Source organism: Stegastes partitus, unplaced genomic scaffold, assembly GCF_000690725.1.
Source record: "Stegastes partitus isolate 25-593 unplaced genomic scaffold, Stegastes_partitus-1.0.2 Scaffold91, whole genome shotgun sequence".
NCBI classification, from domain to species: Eukaryota; Metazoa; Chordata; class Actinopteri; family Pomacentridae; genus Stegastes; species Stegastes partitus.
The window spans coordinates 15,143-41,069 of record NW_007577822.1 but is presented as its reverse complement, the minus strand read 5'-3'; the positions used below and the strand labels follow the sequence as shown (position 1 = coordinate 41,069).

The window sequence follows — 25,927 nt, the reverse complement described above, 5'->3', positions numbered from 1 at the left end:
TTGACCCACAGGGGTATCAAATCTACCCCCCCACCCCTTGGGAGGGGAGTTGTTTGTGATTGGTCAGCTATTTTACTGTTAAAAAGCCCAAGACGGCCACAGAGGCTCCCACTGTGGTCTCCAAGCAACTAACTGAAGCTGAAGGCCTCGTCTGCCCCCAACACCGACATCACCGAACCCACCGAGGTAACTGCAAGTATTGAACTTTCAATCTACTCTTCAGTCCTCTAAGGCTGCAGGTCACACTCCTGCTCCACATCCAGCTTCTCAGATTCTCACTCAGCATTTTCATCACTGTTTGTATTTTATGTTTGTTGTAGTGAGTAATAAATGTGTTGCGCCTGTACAGTTGTTTCTTGTGTTTTCTGCAGCTTATTTTCAGTCACTTTCCAACCTTTACAGTTACCGGAGCTCTGACATTATAAAACAGTCCTGACTGATGAACAGTTCATTAGAATTATTGTGCCGACTCGGAGAATAATTTAAAGGTTGGTTATGATCATTTAATTAATGCAATAATCTTCTTTATGGTGGAGGTAAGTCTGTCTGATTTCCCATCTACACTGCTCATATGCCAGGTTAGGAGCAGCTGACGGATGATGGTTCACTTAAGCAGCATTTTAGTGGTGGACTTTCATATCAGGGTGAATAATAATAATAATAATAATAATAATAATAATAATAATAATAATAATAAAAAAGCAGTCACTGTTATACATGCAAACTTTATTATGGCACCATTTTTATGCTTAATTGTATTTTTTTCTTGAAAAATAATATTATAAAGGCCTGTATGATAAAATACACACTATGGTAGTAAAACACCTGCAGTTCATGCTCCAAGAATAAACCAACGGTTAAAAAAAACGCCCCATAATCATTAGAGAGAGACTCTTCTATGACTTTCTGATGCCAAAAATAAATTTAAAAAATAAATAAAACAAGCCAGCGCTGCTATCTGTGATCAGGTATAACCTGTTTAAAGCTACACAGCCTCCTTTGAGGATTTCAGTGTTTTATTATGGGATTGATCTTCCTCCAGGGACTTCCTCTGCCTGCCTCCTGTCTGCCTCCAGCGGCTCAGTCCGGTCCACAGCTCTGCGGACGCAATACCGCCCGACATGTAAGTGACCACGTCTCGATCTCTCTGCTGACAACACAACATACGTCGAACATCGAACCGGTTCTGTGACATGCACTGAGCTGACAGCACAGTTTGCACTTCTTGTTTTCTTGTTTTCTTTCCTGATCAGCGACGCACATGTGGAGGAAGGGCGGCGGACTGCTGGCGCGTAAAAGCGTCGCGTTCTCTGCGCAGTTCGCAGCGTGTCTCTGAGGACACGAGCAGGCAGCTCCGTCATGTTTGCATAAAAAAAACCAAAACGTGCTGAGCTTCTGCGCTCATGAAACCGAGCATAGCAGCGACCCGCCCAAGTGAAGTTGGTTTCAGGTTGGAGTTGAGCTCCGTGAGCAGGTTTCAGCACAATGAGGGCAGAAGAAAAGCAAACCCAGTTTTCCTTCCATTCAGGGGAAATGCGCAGTCCGTGTGAACAAACATGCATTCAGCTGCCTTCAGTGTGAAGCAGGAAAACTGTTGAGCTTCACAATGACAGCTCCGGAGGCAGAACCCTCCCACGCAGGCGGACGAGCAGGCCACGAAGTGTTCACATGTCACAGCCAGCGTGTTTAAGCCCAAATAAGATAATAATAACGTTTTTCTCTGCCAGATCGTGCGTCATGGCATCTCCACTGCAGAGTCTGGTTAATGATGATAGCAGATACCTGAAATCCTTCCAGCTCTTTTTGGAGCGCTCCTCTGAGCACCAGTGTATGCGGGACTTCATCCACCAGCAGCTGCCAGACATACTGGCCAGGTAATCTAGCACTCACAGCTGGAGCCAGCCCACACCGCCACACTGCTGACTACAGCATACATCACAGTGCAGCTGAGGGGAGTTCAGTGTTTCAGAACCATACAGTCAAGTTCTGGGGTTTAGCTGAGCAACACAGGGCGGACTCATCAAGAGTTTGTCCAGTTAAGCAGGTTTGGTTAATCGCCAGCGTGTCATTAAATCCAGTCAGGATCAACCCTCCCAGAGCCCACATCCAACTGGTTTTATGGCGTGTTGTAACTGTTGCTGATAAACCAGAGCAGGAGACGTTCTTGACCTTTAAGCAGCTGTCAGGGGAGCAGATTTCTACATTTAAATGAAAAAGAGACGTCCTCCTATAACACCTGGAACATTGTGAAACGTTTCCACACATGGCAACGATGTTCTCCATCTACCTGATGTGTTTCTATGGTTCTATGTGATGCCCTGTTACACCACAGAGAACAGTAGTTTGGAAAATTCTTCAGATTTTGTGCACAAAAGCGGATGTGTGAACTTTAACCCAGTGAACTTTAAGACTCCATCAGGTGTGTGACAAGAGAAAGGTGATAAAGCACAGAGTGTAGACAGAGATCTGGAGCCTGGAGGCCGTTCAGCCGACACGCCGCCTTATCATCCGTCAGAGGCTTCATTAACCCCTGCAGGGAAATGTCTCTTTAACAGTTAATTAAGGAAGCTGTAGAATTAAACACAAGAAGGCACCTGGGTGGTAACGGGGTGGAGGACACTGAGAAGCCAGGTGACCAGAGAGGGGGGACTGTAAACACGTGGAAACACCCTGGGTTTGTGGTGCACATGTGAAAACAGTTCAGTATCTGCAGAAATGTTCCTTTATGTGACAAGTGGGGCACCGTTTGTTCCCAATGAAACGCTGAAAACAGGCGACAGTGTCTTTACTGTTCAGCCACAAAATCAAACAGCTGACTTTACACGTGTTTATAGATTAACCAGCCAACGAGTGACAGTGAGTTAGTGTTTGTGGAGGCTCCGGCTCTGCCTGCATTCTGTTCTCCGTGTTGATGCGAGCTGTGGGAGATGATTGACACGCTGCAGAGAAGCTCTGTGCCGCCTGCGACGGTCTGAGGAGCAGATCAGAGATGAATCTGGGGAGATGTGACTCACGAGTAAATTAAAAGGTGTAATAGTGTTATTAAAAATCAGACGGTGAGTGACAGAACATGCCATGGCAACAATCAAAGCCTCTGTATTCGTAGACGCTTCAGTCGCCGGATCAGAACATCTCACGTACGCAAGTGTCAGGCAGAATTGACAGTTACAAGCCCAAAAATGTGACCCACATTTGGCAGGTTGGAAGATGTGAATTTCAAGGCTTTACTTTCTGAGGACTCAGAGTGTATATATATATATTTTTTTCTTCTCTCTGCTCTCCCCTCAGCATTGGAAATGGAAAGTCCCACCTAAATGTCATTGGAGTTGGAAGCGGCGCCGGTAAGAACGCACCGTGGAGGACACTGTCACTGCTGAACTTAGCGTATGTTTAATGTGACACAGTAAATAGCTGAGCGACCCCTGCAGCAGACAGCGAAGGTGAGAAGGCGTTTTTGAATCAGCCTGCTGCTCCTGTTGCTGCTGCAGAAAGGAAACCTTTACCCTTATTAATGCCGCCGAGGGTCTGCAGACGTCCGTCCAGCTGTCAGATTATTCCAGTTGTCTGTCAGACAAAGTGACCTCACCTTTCTACAGCTTTACCGCACACTGGCTTCATTTTCTTTTTCTCCTCAACATACCCACTACATGCCCTCAGAGTGCCGTTACCCTTTATTTATGTCAAAGCCAATCGTTTTAATTTATCCGAGCTGTCATGTCGGTATCATAATGGATCGACGTTACAGATTCTCTAATGGACTGTAAAATCCATTAGAATGACTGCAGCCTCCCCTGAAAGGTATTATTCAATCTAATCAAAAAGATTCAGTGCGTTTCTACATCAGCTCCTTTGCTTAAATTTACTCCTTTGTACACGGCAACTTGTCACCTTCAAAAAGAACTAGAACAAAATCACCTGCCTTTGGCTAATTTTGCTGAAAGGAATATCAAAGCGGTGAGTCTCTCCTGTGGTTCTCAGCGTAGTAGTTTTCTGAAATAATTGCAACATAAAATGTCTGATTTTTCTGCAGAGCTGAAAAGTGCAATTGGCAATTATCTGCCGAAATCTGCGGCGCCATTTGAACCGGCGCGTTACGATGAAATGTGAATTAATGTACCAATTCCTTTTGAGTTATTTTTTAACGGGGTGGGTGGGAAAGTGGGTCGAAATCTTGTTTGCAAGAAATAGTTGGTTTTGTAAAATAAAATAAAAAAAAGCGTGTTGGTGCCTCCAGGTGAGATTGACCTAGAGATGCTCTCTGAGCTCCGTCAGAAGCACCCAGGGGTGACGGTGGATAACGAGGTGGTGGAGCCGAGCAGCCAGCAGCTACACGTCTACAAAGGTACGCTCTTTAAAGGCACACACTTCCCTCACGTAGCGCAAAACGCAAACTCTGTATTCACATGCGCTCCAAAATGTGTTTCAATATTTAATTTAACAACAAAAAAGGTGTATTCTTTCTTGTATTTTTAATGTCGAAAATACATTTTAAAGCAGCCCTCGGCTTTCGTGCCAATGAATTAGTAATGCGGTTATTCTGGTCTTCGTCAGACAACCGTCCTTTAAGCAGCCGTCCCAGACTCCAGCCTTGATGTCAACCAAACCTCACTCCTCTGAAGTGTCTCTGAGCCAAACACTGAATCGTTACGAGCTGCAATCCGGCTGCTCTCTGACCAGCATCTGACACACACACACACACACACACACACACACACACACACACACACATTATCTCTTCAAACGCTGTCCCTCATGAAGATTGTAGTTAAACTGATGAACCACTGGTTCCTCGTTTTTGACTTTTGCACCTGAAGTGGATCTTTCTGTTTGGGTTTTTCAGCTGCGTGCCTGTTGGGGCGACCGTACATCTCTGCTAGAGGTAGTTTCATCAAAGCGATGGTGTAAAACGTGTTTATAACGTTTGTGATTTCAAGCCTCTCTCGTGCTCGCCTCTCTGGAATCAGCGGTTCACAGAAGGGTCAGGGCTGCATAAGACTGCCTGATAGAACTGGAACCAACTGTTTTGTCATCAGTTATTAATTCATATTAGGTGTAGACCTGCATACGAGTAAGTTTGCGATATGACATGATAGGTGCATTATTTAGTAAACAGTGAATCTCCTGTGGGCTGCACAGTGGCTCAGTGGTTAGCACTGTTGCCTCGCAGCTAGAAGGTCGCTGGTTGGCGTCCCGTTGAGGACACCCGGGATCTTTCTGCGTGGAGTCTCCATGTTCTCCCCGTGCAGCGTGGGTTCTCTCCGGGTTCTCCGGCTTCCTCCCACAGTCCACAAACATGCTGAGGTTAATTGGTGATTGTAAATTGTCCGTAGGTGTGAATGTGAGTGTGCTTGGTTGTCTGTCTCTAAGTGTAGCCCTGTGATAGACTGGTTACCTGTCCAGGTGAACCTGCCTTCCGTCAGCTGGGATAGCTGGGATAAACTTATTTTCTTCTACTATGAATGGTTGAGTACATGCAAGGTGCTGAAGGTCTGCAGCCGTTTGTCCAGGACTCTCTTGAAAATGACATTTAAGTGGCGACATACACAAGTTGGATGGACTAACCCTAACTCTACATGCTATGAGCTTAAAGCAAACTGTTGCATTTAAGATTTGAGTGTATACCATCATTTTCACTTGACTTCTCTTAATCGGATGCGATAAAATAAGCAGAGAAAGGTCGCTCATGTGATTCTGCCGCCAGGTGGTTCCTGTTGTTCTTACTGAGCTGTGATACAACACGAGTGAGTTGTGTTTGTTTTGTCAGTTCAGGTGCAAATTACCCAAATTCTTTCCAACGCAGTGAGAAGTGTCGTCCCTAAACAACAGCCTGAAACAAACCTGCCGACAGAAACGTTTCATGGCGCCTTAGCTTGACCGTATGATAAATGTGATGTGTGATGTATTGAAAAGCCGTTCTTACACGGCAGCATGGAGGCGTAGCAGAGACTCACAGTTTGGTAACCTTCCTGTCTGTCAACGGTCTGTCTGTAGTTTCAGTGGCGCAGAAAAAAGATATAGATTACATCTCGTTCACCTGGAACAAGATGACGGCCTCCGAGTTCGAGGAGCACTGGAAGGAGAAGAAGCCGACGAAGAAGGCGGACTTCATCCACATGATACAGGTTGGTGGTGGTGATGATGTGCTTCGAGCCCACAGACTGCATTTTTTGGCACATCTAGGTCACATTCATTTGGTGGCACTCGACAGCAATTAATCCCATTAGAACATCTGTCTAGCATAGCATTATAATTAGACGCTGTATGAATGCAGTTATCAGCTCATTATCTGTGGTGGAATCGACAGATGCTGTACTATGTGAAGGATCCTGGAGCTACCATCAGCTTTTTCCAGAGTCTCCTTGATAAGAATGGGAAGCTTCTTATCATTCTCGTCTCGGGTAAGTGAATGGATCTAATTTTAAATCAAGACTTTTATCTTCTTCTTCTTCTCCTCTGTGCTGCGGTAGGATTTAATATGCTGTGCGTAGAGAGTGTAGCTGTCGGTTACACCTGCAGTACGTTTAGGGGTGAAAACCTGCTTCAAAACAAAAACAGAAGAAGCCCTTCATGGCGTTCTGGTGCATAAAGACGGGTGACAAATTAAAGGAAACACCAGCATGAAGTGTCTCACGGAGGTTTTGGGTCACCACGAGCCACCATAACTACCCCATCGCCCCTCAGCGTTTACTTTCCAAGTCTCTAATGGATGAAACACCGTCCCTCCAAAAGATATTCCCTCAGTTTGTGTTCAGAACCTCCCTCAGGTGTTCTCCTGGGTTTCGAGGTGTTGACAGTGAGGACCATAGCGTATGATTCACATCATTTTCATCCTCGGCAAACCCTTCAGTGACCCATCCCGCTCCGTGGTCGGAGGCATCGTAAAAGGAACCACTCCGATCATACAATCAAGGTGATCACTCAGAACAGCGCTGTATTGATTTGCAGTGACCCTCCTCTCTGTGGGAACAAGCAAACCAAAACCGGAGCAGCAAATGGGCCTCGCACAGCAGAGAGAGAGCCACAGGGTTCAGGTTGTTTCTTCGAATCTGTCACCCGTCTGTATGTTGTGCACATCTATCACTGTGGAAGGTTGAAAAGCAGTTGTGCTGCCATTTGAACTTATTTTTGTTTTTACTCAGTTCAGTAAGAAGCACATCTATTGCTGAGGAGAATAATGTAACCCCCAAACAGCGTATTTCAGAGCGGCTTTCTCAAGCTTTTGGCAAGAAACACCTGCTCTCATGCTGCTCCGCTGCCTGAACAGCGCTCACCCTAAATAAGAGGATGCCTCAAAGCCACTCTTTCATGGAAAAACATAGCCAGTTATTCAGACTTTTTTCCCCACATCAGCACTAATGCGGGTCCATAAACATGGCACAAAACAAAAGACACACTTTGCTGGTTTTAGCCAATGGATGTGAGAACACACAGACCTCACATTTAAATCTATTCCAGTCTGTAGCGGGTTAGATAAATGTCTCTCCGTGCCGCTGAATGCAGCCCATATTAATAAGAGTCACTTCTTTCACTGAGTCCTTACTTTGAGTTTATTAAATACCTGCAGCGATCGTAAAGCAGCATCCATATGAAGGTCTGAAGGTTAGAGCGCTGCTGTGCTCATTGATGCATGAGGGGGACGACTTCTATCGACCGCTTGCAAGTCAAAATCTGTATTTCTTCAGTGAAGCACCTCCAGTAGGTGGTAGGCAGCCTTGCTTTGCTCACGTGCTGATGTTTTTCATGGCGTCTGCTCCAGGGCGCAGTGGCTGGGGGAAGCTGTGGCGGACGCACAGGCAGGAACTCTGTACTCCCGACTTGAGTCAGTGTGTGACCACCGAGGACATCAAAAGAATCCTGGACTCCAAGGGTGTGCGCTACCAGAGCTACGAGCTGCCGTCTCAAATGGACATCACTGAGTGTTTCACTGAGGGCGACGAGGAGGGAGAGCTGCTTCTCGATTTTCTCACCGAGGTGCTGAACTTCAGCAAAACAGCCTCGCCCGAGCTCAAAGCTGACGTGCTGAAGCTGCTCCGGCAGCCCGACTGCAGCGTGGAGTCCGAGGGCAGGGTCGTCTTCAACAACAACCTGGAGGCGATCGTCATCGATCAACAGCCCTGAAAACATGAGCGCTGCATTTACAGTAGATCCACTCCGTAGTTGTTCCAGTGACTGTAAACAACATGTTTAGCTGTTTGTCATGAAGCCGGTGGGAAATAGATGTTTCCTATTAGCCGCTGTCACTTGTTTTATTGTTGGTAATTGTTCTAGAATAATTTTATTAATTCTGTGTAATCTCTAATATGTTTGTGCAAAATGAAAACGATTTGATTGTATTTTGTTTTTATTGACATGATCCACTCAAACATTCCCACAGAAGATGTGAAGATCAGAGTGTTTAGATTTTACCACATCGTTTTTAATGAACTATAATAAATTATTGGAAGAATACATAGAAAAAAATAACAAGTCATTTTCCCATGAGGCTGTGCTCGTCTCATCAGACTGTCTGGATGGTACGTTGAAGCGGCTGCAGGTCGTATTTACACTGATTCCCAAAATAAAAACCTAAAGGACCTGTTGGCACTCTGGCCTTTCTGTTTTGCATACAGCTGCCGTTTCAGTTATTTGCGACGCTGACTAGAAGACGTCGTGCTGACTGACCGGACAGCGGAGGTTTGAAGCTGCTGTGGAGTTCATACGGCTTATATTGGATTTATAATATTGACGTCTGAGGCCGGTGACTGATTTGGATTACTGCAGCTTATAGACACACAGAGTGATACCAGCCAGTCAAGTAGAGTTTGTTTTTTATTCAACTCAAATGCAGTAGTACTCAGAACAATGCCTCTCTGTCTAAACAGCCCGTGGACCTGCTGTGTATGAATACATGACACTGGTTGTAAACAGTCGGCTGTTGGTGTTTGTCTGTGACGTACAGTAGCTGAACTGTTGGCACCATCTTGAGGGCAGCACGACTTACTGATCTGTGAATTACATCCAGGACTAATAAAGCACCGTAACTCATTTGAAATACTGCACAAAAAAAACACTCTGCTCCAAACATTTAGTGGTTTAAAAGTTACGATGGAAATAATAAAACAGCCACAAAAAAAAACTACTGGGGGGAATCACTACTTTTAAAACTGCTTTTACATGTTTTTAATCTTTGAACCAGAACATCTAGACTCTGCCTACTGCACACACACACACACACACACACACACACACACACACACACACACTCAGGTATCAGCACTAAACAGGGATTAACTGCAGCTAATCCTGTTTGCTGTTTGTTTTTTAACATTGTTCCTGACTGCACCACATTGACAACAATCATTGTTTAAATATCTTCATCTTATCTGCAAATCCATCAAAAAAAAAAAAGAAAAAGAAAAAGATCTGAACTTGAGCCCTAATTCTTTAAATTTTTCCAGCGCTCTCGGAGCCTCCAGTAAAAGCCGGAGACAGAAAATTCTGCTCCAGTGAAGCAGCTTCTCTCGCATTGGTTTTCCTCCTCATCCTTTCATTTCCAGTATCTGCCTCTCACAGTCTTGTATTAGATAAGAGCCCTCTTCTCCACATCCAGCTACCAATCAATAGGACAATGACAGCCATGTAACCGTGACATATTTTGTAATATAAAGAATGAATCTGTCTATAGAAATCCACCCGTTTCTGAGAGCATCTAAGGCAGCATAAACTAAACTAAGCCTTCTGCTGTTTGCATTGTCCTGCTGGAGCTGGGTGTGGTTCTTCTGGCTCTGCATCCACGTTTCAGTGGGTTGTATGTATTAAAGTAAGCCAAATGAAAGGCAGGACCCGAGGTTTCCCAGCAAAACGCTGCATTGTAAGAACATGATTTATGTTAGTGGCCTGTCAGTGGTTTTAATGCTGTGGCTCGCTGGCGTATTTCACATCACAGATTTATTTCACTTTCTTTCTCACAGGTGTGTCTACGATGAAGCTCAATGCATCGCGGCTTAGATACACACATGCAAAACAAACACTGCACCCTGTGAAAACATCTCCGGTGCCGATCCAGGTCACGTTTACTGGAGCATTACGAGGAAGCAGAACAATCACGCAAAGCATGAAGCGGCCAACGCACACAAACACGGGCGAGACGGGACACGGGCGCACATCAGCAGCAAACAGGAGCTCAACCAACCTGCAGGCGTTTGTTGTCTAACTGTGTACAAACTGTGTGGTGTTGGTGAAGGTGTGCTGCCTCTGAGGGTATGTCGTGTTAATGATGTGTTTACGTGCACTTGATGAGACTCTAACGTGATAGAAAGTGCAACTGGAAGTTACAGGAACAAAACGCTGAGCTGCAGCTGGTTCATAGTGATTTTTTTGTTTTAAATCAATCAGCAACCTTAGAAAACTGTAGCTCATGCTTGCAAGGTTTAAACTACATCAAAGCCGGCTCTTATACTTCACAGGGCAACATACTGAATGAATAATATAAGTTTCTATGTTTAGTTAAACGACAACTTTAACACAAACAGCTGTTGAATTTTTTAACTCCTGCATGAGATGATAGTTGGCCGGAGTCTGACAGGACAGCTGCGGCTGTTTGCGCGGTGCAGACAAAGTTCATGAGTTATGCAACAAAAGCTGGTGGAAGGAAGCCAGCCTCGCAGTAGGAGGGGACTGCAACTCTGCTGCTTTAAAGAGCCTCCGAGTCGCCCTCTCTCCTCAGTTTCACAACTACAAGTTCTTCACAAGGTAAACTTTACTTCTTATAATGCAGCAGTTGATTACTTCTGTGATTTAAAGCTGGTTTAGCAACGTCTGAATGTTTAAAGATGTTCATTGAAGTATTAATGATACTCATTTGCATTGCAGGAACCAGCCATGGCCGCAGAACCGAACGAGACTTGTTATGATGGCAACTGCGCCCAGAGCTTCCAGTTCTACCTGCAGCACTCAGGAGAACACAAAGCCATTGTCCAGTGTGTTCAAAACGTCCTGCCAGGAGAGTTCACAAGGTACAAGAACGAACCAGAGTCAAGAGCTCAGCTACACTCTCCATCTTTTACTTATTTTTTAATACCAACCCAAACTCAGGAGGCTGTCGACGGTTTCTTCATGTCTTATTGTTTCGCTGAGTGTCATCATTGAGCTCGTTATGGCAGCAGCTGGAGAACGTGACAGATGACAAACAGGAAAAACATGCCTGTGAATTCATGCACGGATGAAGCTGGCGCCAGTAAAATATTTCCACTGGTCAAAAGTCAAAAAGTTGCTTGTGCCCTTTTCGTGAGTCCAAACAGCCCTGATGGCTCAGGGGCAGGAGGCAGCACAGGGGCAGGGGGCAGCACAGGGCAGTAGTTTATTACCAGTTTTACATTTTGGTATTTTACATTTTGACATTGCATGTGACACATTTCCATCTCATAAATTCCTGTTTTCACTGCGATTCAGAAAGTTTTCCGTGTGTTGCATATATATAGTAAAAATGGGTTTAATTAGAAAAGTAGTGTTGAATTGTATACTCAGAGACCACAAATACAATCGAACAATTGTCCCGCCAGTATCCAGAGTAGATATAATCCTCACATGGAAGTCTTGAACGAGGGACAGTACCATCATAAATATTAGTTTGGGTTTTATTTGAGGGTTAAGTTTATTTGTTTTAATACCAGTTTCCCTTTTGATGCAGAATCGGAGCCGGTAAAAGCAGTCTGGACGTCCTCGGTGTCGGAAGCGGTGGAGGTAAGAAATACAACCTGTGTAGCTGTAGAACATACGGTGTGCTGCTGTAACGGTTGTCTGTCAACCCAAAGCGTTGTGGTGAAACTCTGTCCGTCCTCGTCTTCAGGGTGAGGCGAGGACAAATTAGTAGACAGTTTCCATGGAGGCCTCTATAGGTTAAACGAGGACAGAGCTGCTGCAGTTTGTTCTGGGCCCCACTAGAGACCAGTATAGGTCATAGATTACTCTGATTACTGCACAGCGGCAGCATCAAAGTCTTTGTTCAGGACCGTAGAGGCCAGACTACAGAGCAAACACCGGAGTCAAATATATTTCACATTTACATTGAAATTCGTTTTGAAAGAATTTTTTTTTTTTTTTTGCAAATCTTCCAGTCAAATATGTTTTGGAGCATTTCTACTCTGAAGCAGCATAACATTTGAAACTCCTGGTGTATTCCAGGGGAGATGGATGTCCACATACTCTCTCTGCTGCAGTCTACCTTCCCTGCTGTTCCTATCACTGCTGACATTGTGGAGGGAAGCTCCACGCTCACCGACAACTTCAAAGGTACCGACGGTTCACATTCAAGCCGCCCATTGACTGCCTTTTTGTTTTGTAGTTTTAAGCTCCTATTTTGTTATTCTCTCATTTCCACTCCTCAGAAGTTGTAGCATTAGTGCATGATACTGAAACGCTGTAGCGCTGAGAGATGTGCCGGCGATACTTTCATCTGACGCACAGATTGAATGTTTTTGGACATTGCATCATCGACTCCACGGGTCCACTTCCCCTCTCAAACAAGGATCCAGCACTCTTTGCTGTTCTGGTCCACGCTGCAATCATATCCCTCAAATTATTTATGTTCCTGTTTTCTCTCTCTCTGTTTTTGATAATAGCACTAAGTGAGGCACCTGCAGAGCCTTGTGGGCCGGATGCGGCTCTGCAGGCTCCAAACGGATTAAAAGCAGCTAAAGCTTGTTTTGTACCCAATTATTTCTTGATCAAGGATGGTCCAGTGAAATGCTGATGAATCGTGTTGTTTTTAAATGGACTGATTGTTTTCTTATGTGTGACTTTAGCTTTGGTTGCCGGGACTGCCGGCCTCCAGAAGGTCCCGTTCGGCTGGCACATCATGCACAGCGGGGACTATGAGAAGCAGGTGAAAGCAAAGGGAGACGTGAAGAAATTCGACTTCATTCACATGATTCAGGTAAAAAAATAAAATCACAATCGTGAGCTCTGTTTTTTGCTGTCGGACTGCATGTTTTCTCCACCTGTGAGCATGGTGGGCTGAGATGTACTGTACTGGTAGAAGGTTTCTCACTCTGTGGAAGCAACAAGATATATTTAGGTCCTCTCCAAACCCTGCATGCTGCTTGAATACAGCGGGGACCACGTCAGGAGCGTTTTCTCCCAAAGCGTGCGACGATGAGTGCTGTATAAATAGTAATGCAGCCTTTGATATGAGATATAAGATGTCCCTGGTAGATGAACTATAAATGAAAACACTCTGAAGCATGCATTTGCATGTATTCAAGCCTCAGAGAGGTCAACGATAAGGTCGCCTTTAACGCTTCTCTCACCAGATGATCTACTATGTGGACGACCTCGCGGGAACCATCCAGTTCTTCCACAGCCTTCTGAAGAACAACGGCAGCCTGATGATTTTCATTGAAGCAGGTGAGAGGAACCGATTCAGGGATGTTCTATTCAGACTATTTGCAATTCTGATATAATGTAAATCTATGTGACTGAAAAGGAAAAACTGGTCTTTCCTTCTCCTGCTCCGTCTGTGCTGGAACAACAGTGCCCTCTTGGGTTTTAGTGTTGGAAAGAAAGTCAGCTGAACCTGCTAAACGTGCTTCGTTGAGGATTATTAAGGCCACGAGCCACTTCTGACTGCAGCATAAGATTGTTGTCGTGTGTTTTTTCTTCTGTCCAGAGAACAGCGGCTGGGACACTCTGTGGAAGACCTTCAAGAACGAGCTGTGCGGTGACGCCATCAAAGAATACCGCTCATCAGCAGAAGTTACCGCCTGCCTGAGAAAACTGGGTCTGAAATACGACGAGCATCCGGCGCCCAACTCCTTCGACATCACCGAGTGCTTCGATCCAGAGAGCGAGACCGGACGACGTCTGCTGGACTTCATGACGGCAAAAGACTTTTACAAGTCCTTCACCCCAGAAATCAGAGGCAAGATGTTAGAGCTTCTCAGAAACAAGTGCAGCACTCAGAGAGATGGCAAGGTGTTCTTCAACAGTGATTTGAGGTGCATTCTTGTCCATGCTTGAGTTTGAGGAAGAATGTCCACACGCTCCGATGGGTTTTCTTTACTGTGTATGTTTGCCACGAAGGATAAATACGTGCAAATACGTTTCTATTTGGTGATTCAAATACCTGCCAAATCCTTTATTGCCTTAAACACAACTCGAGCTGCGAGTTTAGAATCTTTTGCATTAAAATTGTGCCTCTTTTTAAATATGTAAAGAAGTTCTGTGTCTTTATATTAATGCCACTGCGATCTATGTTTTCCTATTTCACTGTGTGTCCTTAATCCATCTGACTATACATATACTAACCGTCTATACAACTACAGACAGACTTCCCGTCATTCTTTCATCGTCAGACTCCAACTTGACCCTTTTGTTTCACTCTCTTTGCTCTCGTAGCGTCACTTTTGGCCGCGGCGGGAAAGAAAATGAAAAAGCTGTAACACTGTGCACTACCAGGTGAAGCTTGGTGGAGTATTTAGCAGCTAAAAGACCTCAAGAGTTAGTGGAGGCTAAAAAAAACAAGCAGCGACGTCTGAGACTGAAGAATGAAGCCGACATAGAAGTGACCAAAGACTGTCAACACAGCTCCAGAAGAGACGCCCCCCGGGTTAAAATGTCAAACTATTAGCATGCTTACAGCCTGGTACAGAACAGGGTTTTGGTCTCTGTAGCTAGTTTCCCTGTTGGGGATAAAAGTACAACTTATCTGTTTAAAATGCATTAAGCCTTAATCTTAATTAAGGGCGTGGCCACTGAGTAGCAGTCGCTGCTTTCACAGGACAGCTCAGGACCTACAGACGTTTCCTCGACCTGCCTCAGCTCCGCTCTCTCTGTTTCTTTGCTCGTTTTTTAATGTATCTGCAGGTTATCCAGGTTCGTCCATCTTTAAAGTTACTCCACGCTGAAGCTAAAAGGAGAGCTGAGCCCACAACGTAAGATAAGAGGTGATAATCTATCAGTGAGCTGTTATTTACAGCTTGTTGTTCCCCACAGATGGCTAATAAATCATTTATTGCAGGTATAGCCTTGATGCTCTGAGTTTATCAATTAGGCCTCGTCAAGTTTTCGCATGAATAAAAACGTGTCACGACGTGGCGGACCGGACCAGCTGGGAGCGGCCCAGTACTGTTGTACAGTTTAGTGACGCATATAATTATACATATAAGGTCTGAAATACAGGCAGGAGATTTATGCTGTTTTATTTTTGGCTAATATGCTTGCAGAGTCGTTCTCATTAGAGAGAACAACAGACTTTAAACCTCCCCCATGATGCTGTTCATCATCAGTCCAGCAGATGGTGCTGCGTCTCTGGTAAACAGCTCAGCCGGTGTTTGTGCTCCATCGCGCTCCGCCCAGCAGATGGCACGCTGACCTCACGGTTAGACACCACACCACAGCCAGGAGCGACAACACCAACTTTTATTAGCACACAGTATGCTTTATGTGTAGCAGACAATTAATCCGGAGTTGTTTGACTCCTGCATGTTCGAACCGTTCAGAACCGTTTCCCGGCAGCGGCTCCAACACCGGGCCGTCTTCTGCGGCTCGGCACGCACAGAACCCTGTCAAGCCGCCGAGGTCTTGTCTCGAGCTCTCCGGCAAATGTATTCTGGCTGCTCATTTACCTCATTAGCTTTAATAGATCAGTAATTGAAATTCATCAAAAATTCTTGTCAGTGCACTCCCCCCTGATGTCAGTGGGCTTTCAACACCTGCTCAGGCTCCATTACCGGGGGTCCTCGCTGGGCCCTCTCATACCACCGAGTGACAGAGCATTAGTCACAGAGATAATCAACCTCACTGCACTGTTTGCCACTAATGCTCTTCAAGAACTATTTGCTTCACGTGCCAGTTGGTGTCTTATCGTAGAAGAAGTTCCCTCCGCTAGATGGATGTGATGAAATTTCCACAGATCGCCTTGTTTTCCAGGTGATTGATTACACTCGGAGGTGCCGAACAGCTGGATATCGTTATATTGTTAGCTGGATGTTGTTTTTTATTTACTTTCTGCCACCTGCTTATTACCTGATAGCGTAATGACAAGTCACGTCTCTCAGGAGGGTCTGACGTACGTTTGGTGATGCAGGAAAACAGACTCTGACATAGAGAGTCCATGAGTGTGTCCTTGCAGGGGGATGCTGGTCAGATGTTGCAGCAAAATTCAGGAAACGTCCAGGTGAAATCCTTTTTTTTTTTTTTTAATTTCCAGAAAAGATATCTCGTCTCAGTCCATCTGGCTGCCAATCAGAGGCGAACCTCTAACCTCTGGCTCTGAGGCGCTCATCAGAGTTCCTTCACTCATCGTTAGTGTAATGAGGAAACAAGCCATGTGTTCAAAGTGCGAATATTATAATTACATCTTGACCTGAGCATGCTTTAGGTTTTTTTTTTTTTCCTTTTCAGATTGAAGCTGTTCGTTCTATGTCTGCATGCCTTCACAGCGACTTTATTTTAAAGTCTATTAATTCATGCAGACGTCGTCGCCACACGTCGACTTGTTGCCTTCCAGTCCATTCAAGGCTTCCTTAATTCTCCTGGAACAGATGAAATTAATGTACAAGGTTTGATTACAAAAGGAAGCATATTTTTTTCCCACAAAAAAATACACATTTGACTACAAAACTGCAGCGAGACAGATTTAGAAAAACAAAACAAAGCATTATTCTTTAAAGCATTTAACATCTCTGACCCGGTTCCATCACCAGCGACCACCTCAGCGCCCACTGCACCTTACAAACGTTAAAGCATCTTGTTTCCTGCTTGAGGATGACTTTAATGTTTTCACACTGAACTGAATGTTTATTAGCTCTTGTAAAATGAAAACTGAAGCTGCAGCAGTTACCTTCTGTGTGTTTACCTGCTGCCTTCGTTGTTTCGTGTAATCGTCTCCCAATAATCTTTCTGACACTGAAGTCAAGTTGTTGGACTTCAGCCTAATCCTGGCCGTTGTCTACACATCCATGATATCACTGTTCCACTTATTTGTAAAGGCAAAGCAATGATTTTATTTTTTCTCAGCTGCATATAGATTGTTTCACCAAATTGACTCCTCAGATGTCTATTTCCTTTAATGCTGCTCACCTCCTCTGGTCCAGCCCGTATGGAGAGCCAGCACCAGGCCAGAGGCATCTTGTCAGCGTGTAACCCTCTCTGAGACCCGAGCAGGACATAAACCGGCCCTAAAATACATCACACACACTTTAATGGGCAGAGGCTGCGGCCGGGGCCTTGAAATATGGCTCTGATAGCGCTCCTGTAAATGGCCAGCCTCTGCGGCATATTTCATGCTGGAGAATTAGTCCTGTTTAGCAGCTGCTGTTATATAGCGGCTGTCCTCCGCGGGTCCGAGCCCGGCAGAACACGGCTGCTTGATGGATGCTTCTTTGCACTTTTTCTCTGTTGAATTTTTTAAAAATTCTGTTTAACATGAATTAGCACAAAACAAGGTGGAAATTGCAGAATTCAGTGTTTTTTTTTCTCTCTCTCACTAAAATTGTGATCCTGTAGACTCGCAGGCTTAAATCAATCCGAGGCGATTAACCACAAATCAGAAGGAGTGGAATGGGGGTGACTTGGCTCTAATCAAGTTTACCTTTGTCTCTCTCATTAATCTAGTGATTCAAGGCCTTACACTCCGATCTCCACGACTGTTCCTGTGGGTGTGAATATGGAGAATTGCCACAGATAAGCGACGGCACCGTATTTATTTGGCCATTGTAACGGTAGCGCGGGAGATAAACCGGGCCAAAAAAAAAAAAAAATGCCACTAATTGACCCCTTCAGTTCATATGTTGATCAATTACAGATAACGCAACACATTTAGCCAGTTCATAAATTATATATTCCCGTTTGTTTTTGCTGCTGCGACTGTAAAAGTTCTCCCATCGAGAGGAAAAGTTCAAGTGGAAAAAAAAAATAGGTTACTTCAGAAGAATTTTTATACGTGCCTGACAAACAGTGATAACAATTTTGAGAAACAACTTGATATTGACTCTAAGCCATGCTCTTTTAATCCAATATTAGCTCGCTTGATAAAAAAGAGTCACTGTCACTTGTTCACTTTGTCAACCGGGAGAGATCCTGAGGGCAAGATCCTCCTTAATTACACCCGGTGACGTTTACCCTCGCTAAACACACATGGTTCAGTCTTTGGGGCTGTGCTTGTCATCTTCTGTTGTGGGATGTGGAGGGAAAAACAAGAAAGTCTTCCCCACTATAAGCTGTTTGCATGAAGTTTTTTTTTTTGCTCAGATAAGGTTAGTTCATGTCAGCACTTCTTTTATTAACTTTTTTCTCCCTCTGATGTGATTCTTCTACAGTCAGAACTAAATTATTTAGGGTTTTTTTTGTATATATTGTTTTTAAATTCTCTGCATTGCTTCACGTGTTCCTATAATTGTGTGACCCTGAGTTTTCATACATTTAACTTTAATGTAGTCCAGAGTTTACAGCTGCACCGGCGATGTGGGTCAGTCTGCCTGAAAGAGCTGCTCGGCCCGCAAGAATTTAATTAGTCAGGGATCCGATGGAAAATAAACAAGTAATGTGTGCAGGTTTAGTGACGCCGCTGCAGAGGACGAGAGAGAAAATCTGCAGAAAACAAACGGCATCGTGGCTCGAAAACAGTCAAATTAAAGATGCTGAATATTGCCCGGCTATCGCTAACTTGGGTGTATCAACAGAGGCTTTTAAAAGGCCTTATCATCTGAACCTCGGTGATGATATCAGCTGTGTTTTATTACTGTTATTACTGAGGGTGATGTCTGTCTCTCCTGCAGCTATATTAGTGAAGAGAGATACAGGACTCGCACTAAAAACTGATGGTGAAACAGAGCAATCCTGCCAGAAGTTAATACCAGTAGCAGGGATATTTGTACTTAATCCCTGTCATGAGAAAAAGAAAATAAGACCTTACATTTCCCTGCAGATCTGCTATGGCTTTATTATTCTTCATTGCATTAATCAACTTGTATCTCGTCTTTTGCTTTTATTAAATGCCGTTTCTGGCTCACATCCATTCATTGGATCTTAAATATCCTCCCTCTCAAGGGTGTGAGCTTGATTGTGCATAGGAAATGAAGTTGGGAACTTTGGAGCTCTATTTAAAGTGCGAGTCCCTGGAGCGACCCCTCCCCGCCTTAATAACTTATGATCAGGATCCTCGGGTCCTTACGTTTTATTTCGCCTCGCCGGTGTTTCCTGCTAAACCCATTTTAATGAAATGTTCTGCCGAATTGTCAAACAGTTCTGTTTTCCATCCATAAAAAGGTGTTTACAGCCCTGGTGAGAAGCCAAACACAATAAAGATGGTTGTTGAACTTGATAAATCACGGTGCAGGTGAATGGGGGTATTTGCCATCTCATTTAGGAAGCGTGAGCCGCTCTGCAGCTGCCTCACCTCTAATAGAGATAGGGACAGTCGCAGGAGTTTCCCTGCAACACTAACAGCCAGCGGGCAGCTCCAAACGTCCTGAGAAATCCAGAATAACACATAAAAACACAAATCAGACAATTAATAAAAGCAATTTAAAACAAGTAAAGACGATACCGAACATGGAGATAAAGCAGCCGGTGGTGTTTTAGTTGTTATTGTTGTTTAATCCTGCAGACAGATAATTCATAAAACCAAACTAAGAGCAGGTATATGTGTGTCTGATGTTATTATAAAAACATTTAAATATATAAATGACTTCTAAACATCCAAATGCTTTGTTTGGGAGAAATCCTGATGGATTAACAGACGTCACTTCGTACATTTATGGCAAATATGTGTGCAGCTTTTTTTTCTTTCCTCTCAAGATTCGATTCTACTTGCAAATCAATACAGGTATTGATGGGCGTCAGATAAAAACCATTATGGCAACCAGCTCTAATTCTTCAGCTGAATTGATTTCATTTTAAATGATCCATGTACATCCAGCGGAGCACGCCGGCGCTGCCAGTGTGTTTTTACCTTGACTTCATGCGAGAGAGACGTTATTCATCACCAGGAGAATGTCCCTTCTTCACACCCCAATAAAAAGCAGAGTAATGAAGCTTCTGTGGGTGCTGTCAACCCAACACTGCTTTATAAAGGATGACACAATTATATTTTACCAGCTCACCAAAAATGCTGACAAGCCCCGGTTCAATAAAACGCAATTCTGTACCTAGAGGAGCATGCTGGTCGCTCTGCTGTGGAGTCATAGCTCATGAACTGCAGGGTGTCGCCGCCTTGAAACGCTCATCAAGGAACACTTTCTTTGCAATTAAGGCAGAAAAAAAAGTGGGTGTGGTGATATTAGAAATACAGAGTGATTGTTTTTTTTTTGTTTAGGACAGGTTCAGCCGTGCTGCGCTCTGCTGCGTGTTTTCTGGCTTCACAGGTCTATTCACAGGCAAATGTGAACTCTATATTTTCTCCTGGTGGAAATGCATAAACAGGCGCTGACATTTGTCTCTGAGCAAATAGAAGCTAATGCTGCATTACCGTCAATCAGTCAAGTTGGAAAACGTTTTGTCTAAAGTATGATGGATGGATGTGTCGACCACATTAAAAGACGACCGCTTCCTAAACCTGAAATCTTGCATATTCAGAGACAGCCGGCGTGATGCTCCAGACAGCCGACCGCCGACGCCCCGCTGCTTGACGCTTACTAGCGGCAGGATGTGGCTGCTTCTTAGCGGACTGCATGTTTTTTCCTTGGAGAGAGACACATCTGGCCTTGGATAATCTCTCCTTAGTCTTCTGCTGTGTAATACATGCAAAGCTCTGCTCCATGTAATTCCCCAACTGCTCCTTTTTTCTTCTTTTTCCTTGACAAGGGTAAAAAGGCCAGTAGTATGAAGTGTTCTGCATGTTTTTAATCTACTCTTACTTTTGTCAGTGTCGCTGGTTTGTCCACATAAAGGTTGCTCATACAGTCCGTACAGTACACGGGCGACAGAACGGGAACTACAAAAGTACAAGTAGGGCTTTGAGTTCAGATTTTTATTTGCAGTGGGGTTATATGAGGTACAATGCAGTTGAATGACAGTCAGTGTATCACCTATAGCGGATGGCAGCTGGAACGCCCCCCAGTTAGGAGTGAAGCAAAGTGATGCTCTGCTGTGGACCGGGGCTGAAGCTAAATAAAATATAAAATACAAAAATCAATATCAGTTTAAGCATATGCTATATTTAGACTATTTCACCCCTGTTACCTTGCTGTCAGGCGGATCTTTCCAACAGGGAACTGAAGCTTTAATATCGTCCTACGCTCCTCTTTAAAGCTTCGCAATCCTCTGACAAAAACAATATTTCCACGGTGCAGTTGCTGCCGGTCTCTCCCCCCTTTTCTGGACCAGTTGGTTTGTTTTTGTGCTATTGTGCGACTTTAGTGTTTTAAAAAAGTTGGTTTGGAGATAGCAGCTCCTGCTCCGACAGGTAAAGCTGTTGTTTTTGTCAAAGAGGCCGGCGGCTTTGAAGAGAGTGATATAATAGCTTCAGTTCCCTGTTGAAAATGGATATCTGATCGTAAGGAAAGGCGGCGAAAATATTCAAAATACACTTGAAGTGATGTTGATTTTTTTAGATGACTACAATATATTTGGCGCTGACTCTGTCCATGTTACTATGCTGCTTAGCTTCAGTGCTGCTGCTCATCTCTGCTTCTTCTAATTAGGGCCACTATCTACTGTAGGTAGCACACTAGCTATGGATAAGACTGTCATACATCCCCATTTCTAAAAATCTGCATTTACCCTTTAATTTCCTGATGCTTAAAGCTAAATCAAATAAAAACGAATGTGATCAGGTGAGCAAATTAATAGCCGGTGATGCTGTGATGCTGTGGCTTTATGTTGTTGCTCATTAGCAGTTTGATAGCATGCATCTAATATATAAAAACGCTCTTTGTAGTGAAAATAAGGACAAAATAGAGACGGAACATCATGCAGTGTTAATGGTGATGAAATGTTCGGTGCATAGCTGGACGCCGAGAGCCTCAGGAATATAATATGTACTTGCAGTGTCACACTTGTTTATTTATTAACAGAGGAATTGTCTGCTTCACTTGCTATCACTGAGGCTTGACAGCTGCAGAGTCCAGGTGATGCATGAGCCAATATGTGGACTGGAGAGCTTCAACGTCGCACATCAATATGAAAATCAGTTTCTGGCAGAAATAGCCCAGGGCAGTACATCCAGCACCAAAAAGTGACTAATCTTAGGGTCATAAACCCCGCACAAGACGCCCAGGGTCTTTTCAGAGAGACAGAATTCAGAAATGCCATCATTTTCCGTTCCACAAGCCAAGGACCTCGCTCCTTGCATTAGCAGATTCCTTTTAATAGTGTGTGAAATAGCAGGGTTGCCAGAACTAAGCAAGAGCAAATAAAAGAGAGGGAGAGGGGGATAGTGAAAGGTGACCTTAGTCTCTGGAGCGCCAGATTAAAAACTTCAAATGCTCAGCCAGTGGCTCTCCTAAAGACGCAAAAAGACCATAGGCACAGCGTTACAGTAGATGGAGGTGGCTGCCAAATATCATCTTCTTACAGAGAGGGATTATGAATTTCGCAAGGCAATGGTGGTCCCATTGGTGGGAATATTAGTTCACATATTGTTCTCCAGATCTGCATATATTTCTGTTTATTTCTTTCTCTTCCTGACTTTCAGAACTTCCGAGCAGTGGTCAGGTTGTGCAGAAACTGGGATTCCTGCGACGTGTGAGAGAACAATTAAGTTATTGGTATGTACAGAACAATATAACAGATATAACCACCATGTTTTAATGGAACTAACACTGGATTTCTGATAGAAGGATTACCGAGGATTACACAGAACTGTTGCAGAGGACAGAAATTGAAAAGCATGTGTGACTTGTATCTGTTTGACTCCACTTACTGTGATATGAGCACGAAATGCTTATTAGCGTCTGTGGCAGCGAATCAAGCTTCAGTTTAACTCCCTCACAATGAAATGCTTTAACACACTGTATGTTAGGCAAATAAAATAATCTGCTATTGTAAATGTAGAGTTCTGGCTTTGAAAAGCAGACCTTGTGGCACCTGAGCTGTCTGCAGCGCTGAACGAGTGGACATTAAACATTATAGGTGATCAGGCAGAACTTCTCAATTCCCTCCAGTGGCTTGATAATAACTCAGCTCACTTAATTACTCAGTTTCCCAGAAAAAAAAAGGAAAGAATAAAATGATTTTACTCATGAGGAGAGTGAAACAAAGGCTCTCCAAATCCTTGAATGGATTTCTATCTCAAAGCTCATGGTGGAGACGTTTTCAACTGCAGCATCGGCGCCTGCTTTAATTACTGTTCAATGACTTTACGCCGAGTCCTTGACCTAGTTTAGATTCCTTATCAAAAACAGCCATGCTCTGAGAAAAGATTACTTTTTAAACTTTGGGAAGAGGGGAGGGCAGACAGAAAACAAGCTAATGCTATTGCACAAATACATGGAAGGGGACACAGCCCGGAGCAATCTGGAAAGCAATAGCCCATTCCAAGATGTGGCATCGGGCTGGCGTCCACACGGCTCTTAAATTCCTTTCCTCCACTCAGATGGCTATGGAATTACACATTTTTTAATCTAAAGCATGAACATCTCCAGGCTCGGGGAAATCTTCTTGGGATAGCCAGTTTGGATTTATTTGCAGACAGCCTCTTGCCCCGGGGGCAACATTTGATGGTTAATATGAGGTTTGACACTGAATGTCCTGAGTCCACTCGCTTATAGTCTGAGAGAAAACTTTTACAGCATGCTGGAAACACAGACAATAAATGCTGTTTAGCTGGAGACGCACATTATGGAGCAAATCCCTAAAATAGTAGTTTGATATTCTGGGATGTATGCTAATGAGTTAGCCTGTTAGCTCCGGGTTCATTCATTGTTGTTGCAGACTAACATCAGGGTCAGTGGGATGATTTGTGTTCAATTCAGTCTTTCATATTTGCTGATTTCCTCGCTCCACTCTCACTGCTGTCGTTAGTGATCTCACATTTATTTGACGGGTGAGCAGAGCGTTGTTTAACCCACTCACAGATAATCTAGATTCCTGATCTCCAGCTCCCTCGGCGCGTACGCCCGATCAATACCGCATTGTTTAATTTTGTGGTAAAACCAGGATGACATTTTGCAGCGAGCTCACAGTGAGCGGCGCGTCCACCAGCCTCTGACCTGCAGGCCTCGACTCGGAGCTCAGAGAAGCTGCCGCGCTCTGAGAAGACATTTCTTATTTTGTTAACTCGCGGGGATGTAGGAGGAGTGCGGCCGGTGCAGCAGTCTCTCCGCGCTGAATACAGCATCAAGCCACGCACTTAAAGGTTAATTAGAAAAATTATCTGTTGAGCTGAAAACAAATGGTACCGTGGAGTCCCCCTGCTGGCAGACGAGTTAATCTATGGCAGGTCTCCTTGCTGGTCCACCTGCGATCCGTCTCCGTCACTCCGCTGACAGTCCCTGCGGGCCGCTGAGAGGATACGCTCCATCGCACCGCTGTGACTGGCCTGCTAATGAATACAGAGGAGCCCAGGACGTCCAGACGCCCACAAAACGGCTGGGAAGACTCCTCTGGCTGCTCTGATCATTCTCCAGCCGGATGTCGGCTCAAATGAAGCGGAACAAGGCTGCTAGACTGAGAGTGCAGAGAGAAATGCCACTCAAGCAGGACAGTGATTGCTCCGATGTTTGAGATTCATTCAATGAAGCCCAATAGATCCCTCAGGGTGAGAGAATGGGTTGCAGTTTATGGGAAATCTGATGGAAAGGTTTAATATGTTTGAAGATTATGCTGCAAGAAAGGTAGTATAGAGAATGCTTAAAGAAACAACTTCCAGCGGCCGGTGTGATGCTCATGGCCGACTTTAATACCGATCCAGCGCGTTTTTATTGATCATTAAAAGTTCCTATTCAGATTTAGAAACTGAAAGGATATTAAGACAGATAGAAAGACATTTACTTTAATGCCTGGTTTCACAAAAGGATGTAGGTTTTATCATTGTCTCAAGCAATTGCACCAGCCTAAAGCCTGCATCATGTGAAACCTCAGCCTGTGTGATTATGGACCGTGATGCCACACAGCTCCATGGGAGACATGAAGGAGGGTGTGGTCGTGATTACAGCGAAGCCGGTAATAACGCCGAGCGCCGACGCTAACGTCGTTTAGCTAATACGTACAAATTGCGATGATCCTTGATGACTTCCACTTGATTGGAACGCGTGTACGTCTGGGTCAGGACGCTACGTAAGCGCTTAATTTATTGTTCCTGCTGACATTCACGGCCGGTCATTAAAGAACCTGCTGGATTCATCTTTTCATTAGCAAACACCAGCGTTCACATATTACATGACCGACGGCACCAACAACACAGGAAGAGGAGGGAAAGGGGGGCGCTCGTAACGCAGCATCGTTTAGTCGTCACGAACCTCACAGCCTGTTGGAAGTGATTTATCACCAACAGTTTGTTTCCCCTCATCGTGTTACTTGTGCAAAAGTAAAACAATATATTCACCTGGTTATCCATGATTCATGCATGTGTTTACTTCTAATTTGTTACCGGCATAAAACAGTTGTGCATCGTTCTCACTCTTGTCCTGGAACAGATCCTGGAAGTGTCTGCTATGATCCAAACAGACCAAGAGATGCACGGTCCAGTTAGCTTAGCAGGCCATGCTGGAGATCCACCACAAACTAGAACATCAGCTTCATGTCGCTGCTGTTTGCTGACCTCAGACTTGGAGAGCTGATAAAACAAGTACACCTGATTGCTATTCCTGTAATTTACTCTCACTATACTTTAGTTTTCTTCTCTCTTCTCGTGACCAGAAGTTCTGCTTCATCCTCCTGCTTTGACATAAGGGTCCTCGTGTAATTGACGGGACACATCTTGCATAGCGAGCGTCTAAGGCAAAGGCATAAAATGGTTTCTTGTGTCCCTGCAGTAGGACCGGTCTCTAAACGCAGTTAATCGAGCAGA

The 25,927-nt window shown here is 44.4% G+C and overlaps 2 protein-coding genes across 3 annotated transcripts in view; both read left to right on the top strand.

Annotated features, from left to right (window-relative positions):
• The window catches only part of hnmt (histamine N-methyltransferase), a 26,097-nt gene extending 17,518 nt beyond the window's left edge, over nucleotides 1-8,579 (top strand). Inside the window, exons 3-9 of one of the 2 annotated variants that reach the window (XM_008277185.1) lie at nucleotides 1,085-1,123; nucleotides 1,728-1,874; nucleotides 3,289-3,341; nucleotides 4,235-4,342; nucleotides 5,992-6,122; nucleotides 6,305-6,398; nucleotides 7,757-8,579. In XM_008277185.1, coding sequence (XP_008275407.1) covers nucleotides 1,738-1,874; nucleotides 3,289-3,341; nucleotides 4,235-4,342; nucleotides 5,992-6,122; nucleotides 6,305-6,398; nucleotides 7,757-8,118 — 885 coding nt within the window. In that variant the 5' untranslated portion in view covers nucleotides 1,085-1,123; nucleotides 1,728-1,737 and the 3' untranslated portion in view covers nucleotides 8,119-8,579. Of the gene's footprint in view, nucleotides 1-725; nucleotides 1,875-3,288; nucleotides 3,342-4,234; nucleotides 4,343-5,991; nucleotides 6,123-6,304; nucleotides 6,399-7,756 lie in introns of those variants that run through there. The other variant, XM_008277184.1, reaches the window with a different exon arrangement.
• A 2,020-nt stretch (nucleotides 8,580-10,599) lies between these two features.
• Nucleotides 10,600-14,191, top strand: LOC103353968 (histamine N-methyltransferase-like). The gene is made up of 7 exons (XM_008277182.1): nucleotides 10,600-10,731; nucleotides 10,852-10,994; nucleotides 11,669-11,721; nucleotides 12,163-12,270; nucleotides 12,783-12,913; nucleotides 13,290-13,383; nucleotides 13,646-14,191. Exons 1-7 carry the CDS (start codon nucleotides 10,609-10,611, stop codon nucleotides 13,993-13,995), a joined length of 1,002 nt encoding a protein of 333 aa, XP_008275404.1. The 5' UTR covers nucleotides 10,600-10,608; the 3' UTR covers nucleotides 13,996-14,191.
• The last annotated feature ends 11,736 nt before the right edge of the window (nucleotides 14,192-25,927 follow it).

Coding starts and splice junctions, on each gene's coding strand:
- LOC103353968 (XM_008277182.1), top strand. CDS start 10,609: ATGCAACAAAAGCTGGTGGAAGGAAGCCAGCCTCGCAGTAGGAGGGGA. Junction 11,722..12,162: donor CGGTGTCGGAAGCGGTGGAG/GTAAGAAATACA, acceptor GGTGTATTCCAG/GGGAGATGGATGTCCACATA. Junction 12,914..13,289: donor ACTTCATTCACATGATTCAG/GTAAAAAAATAA, acceptor TTCTCTCACCAG/ATGATCTACTATGTGGACGA.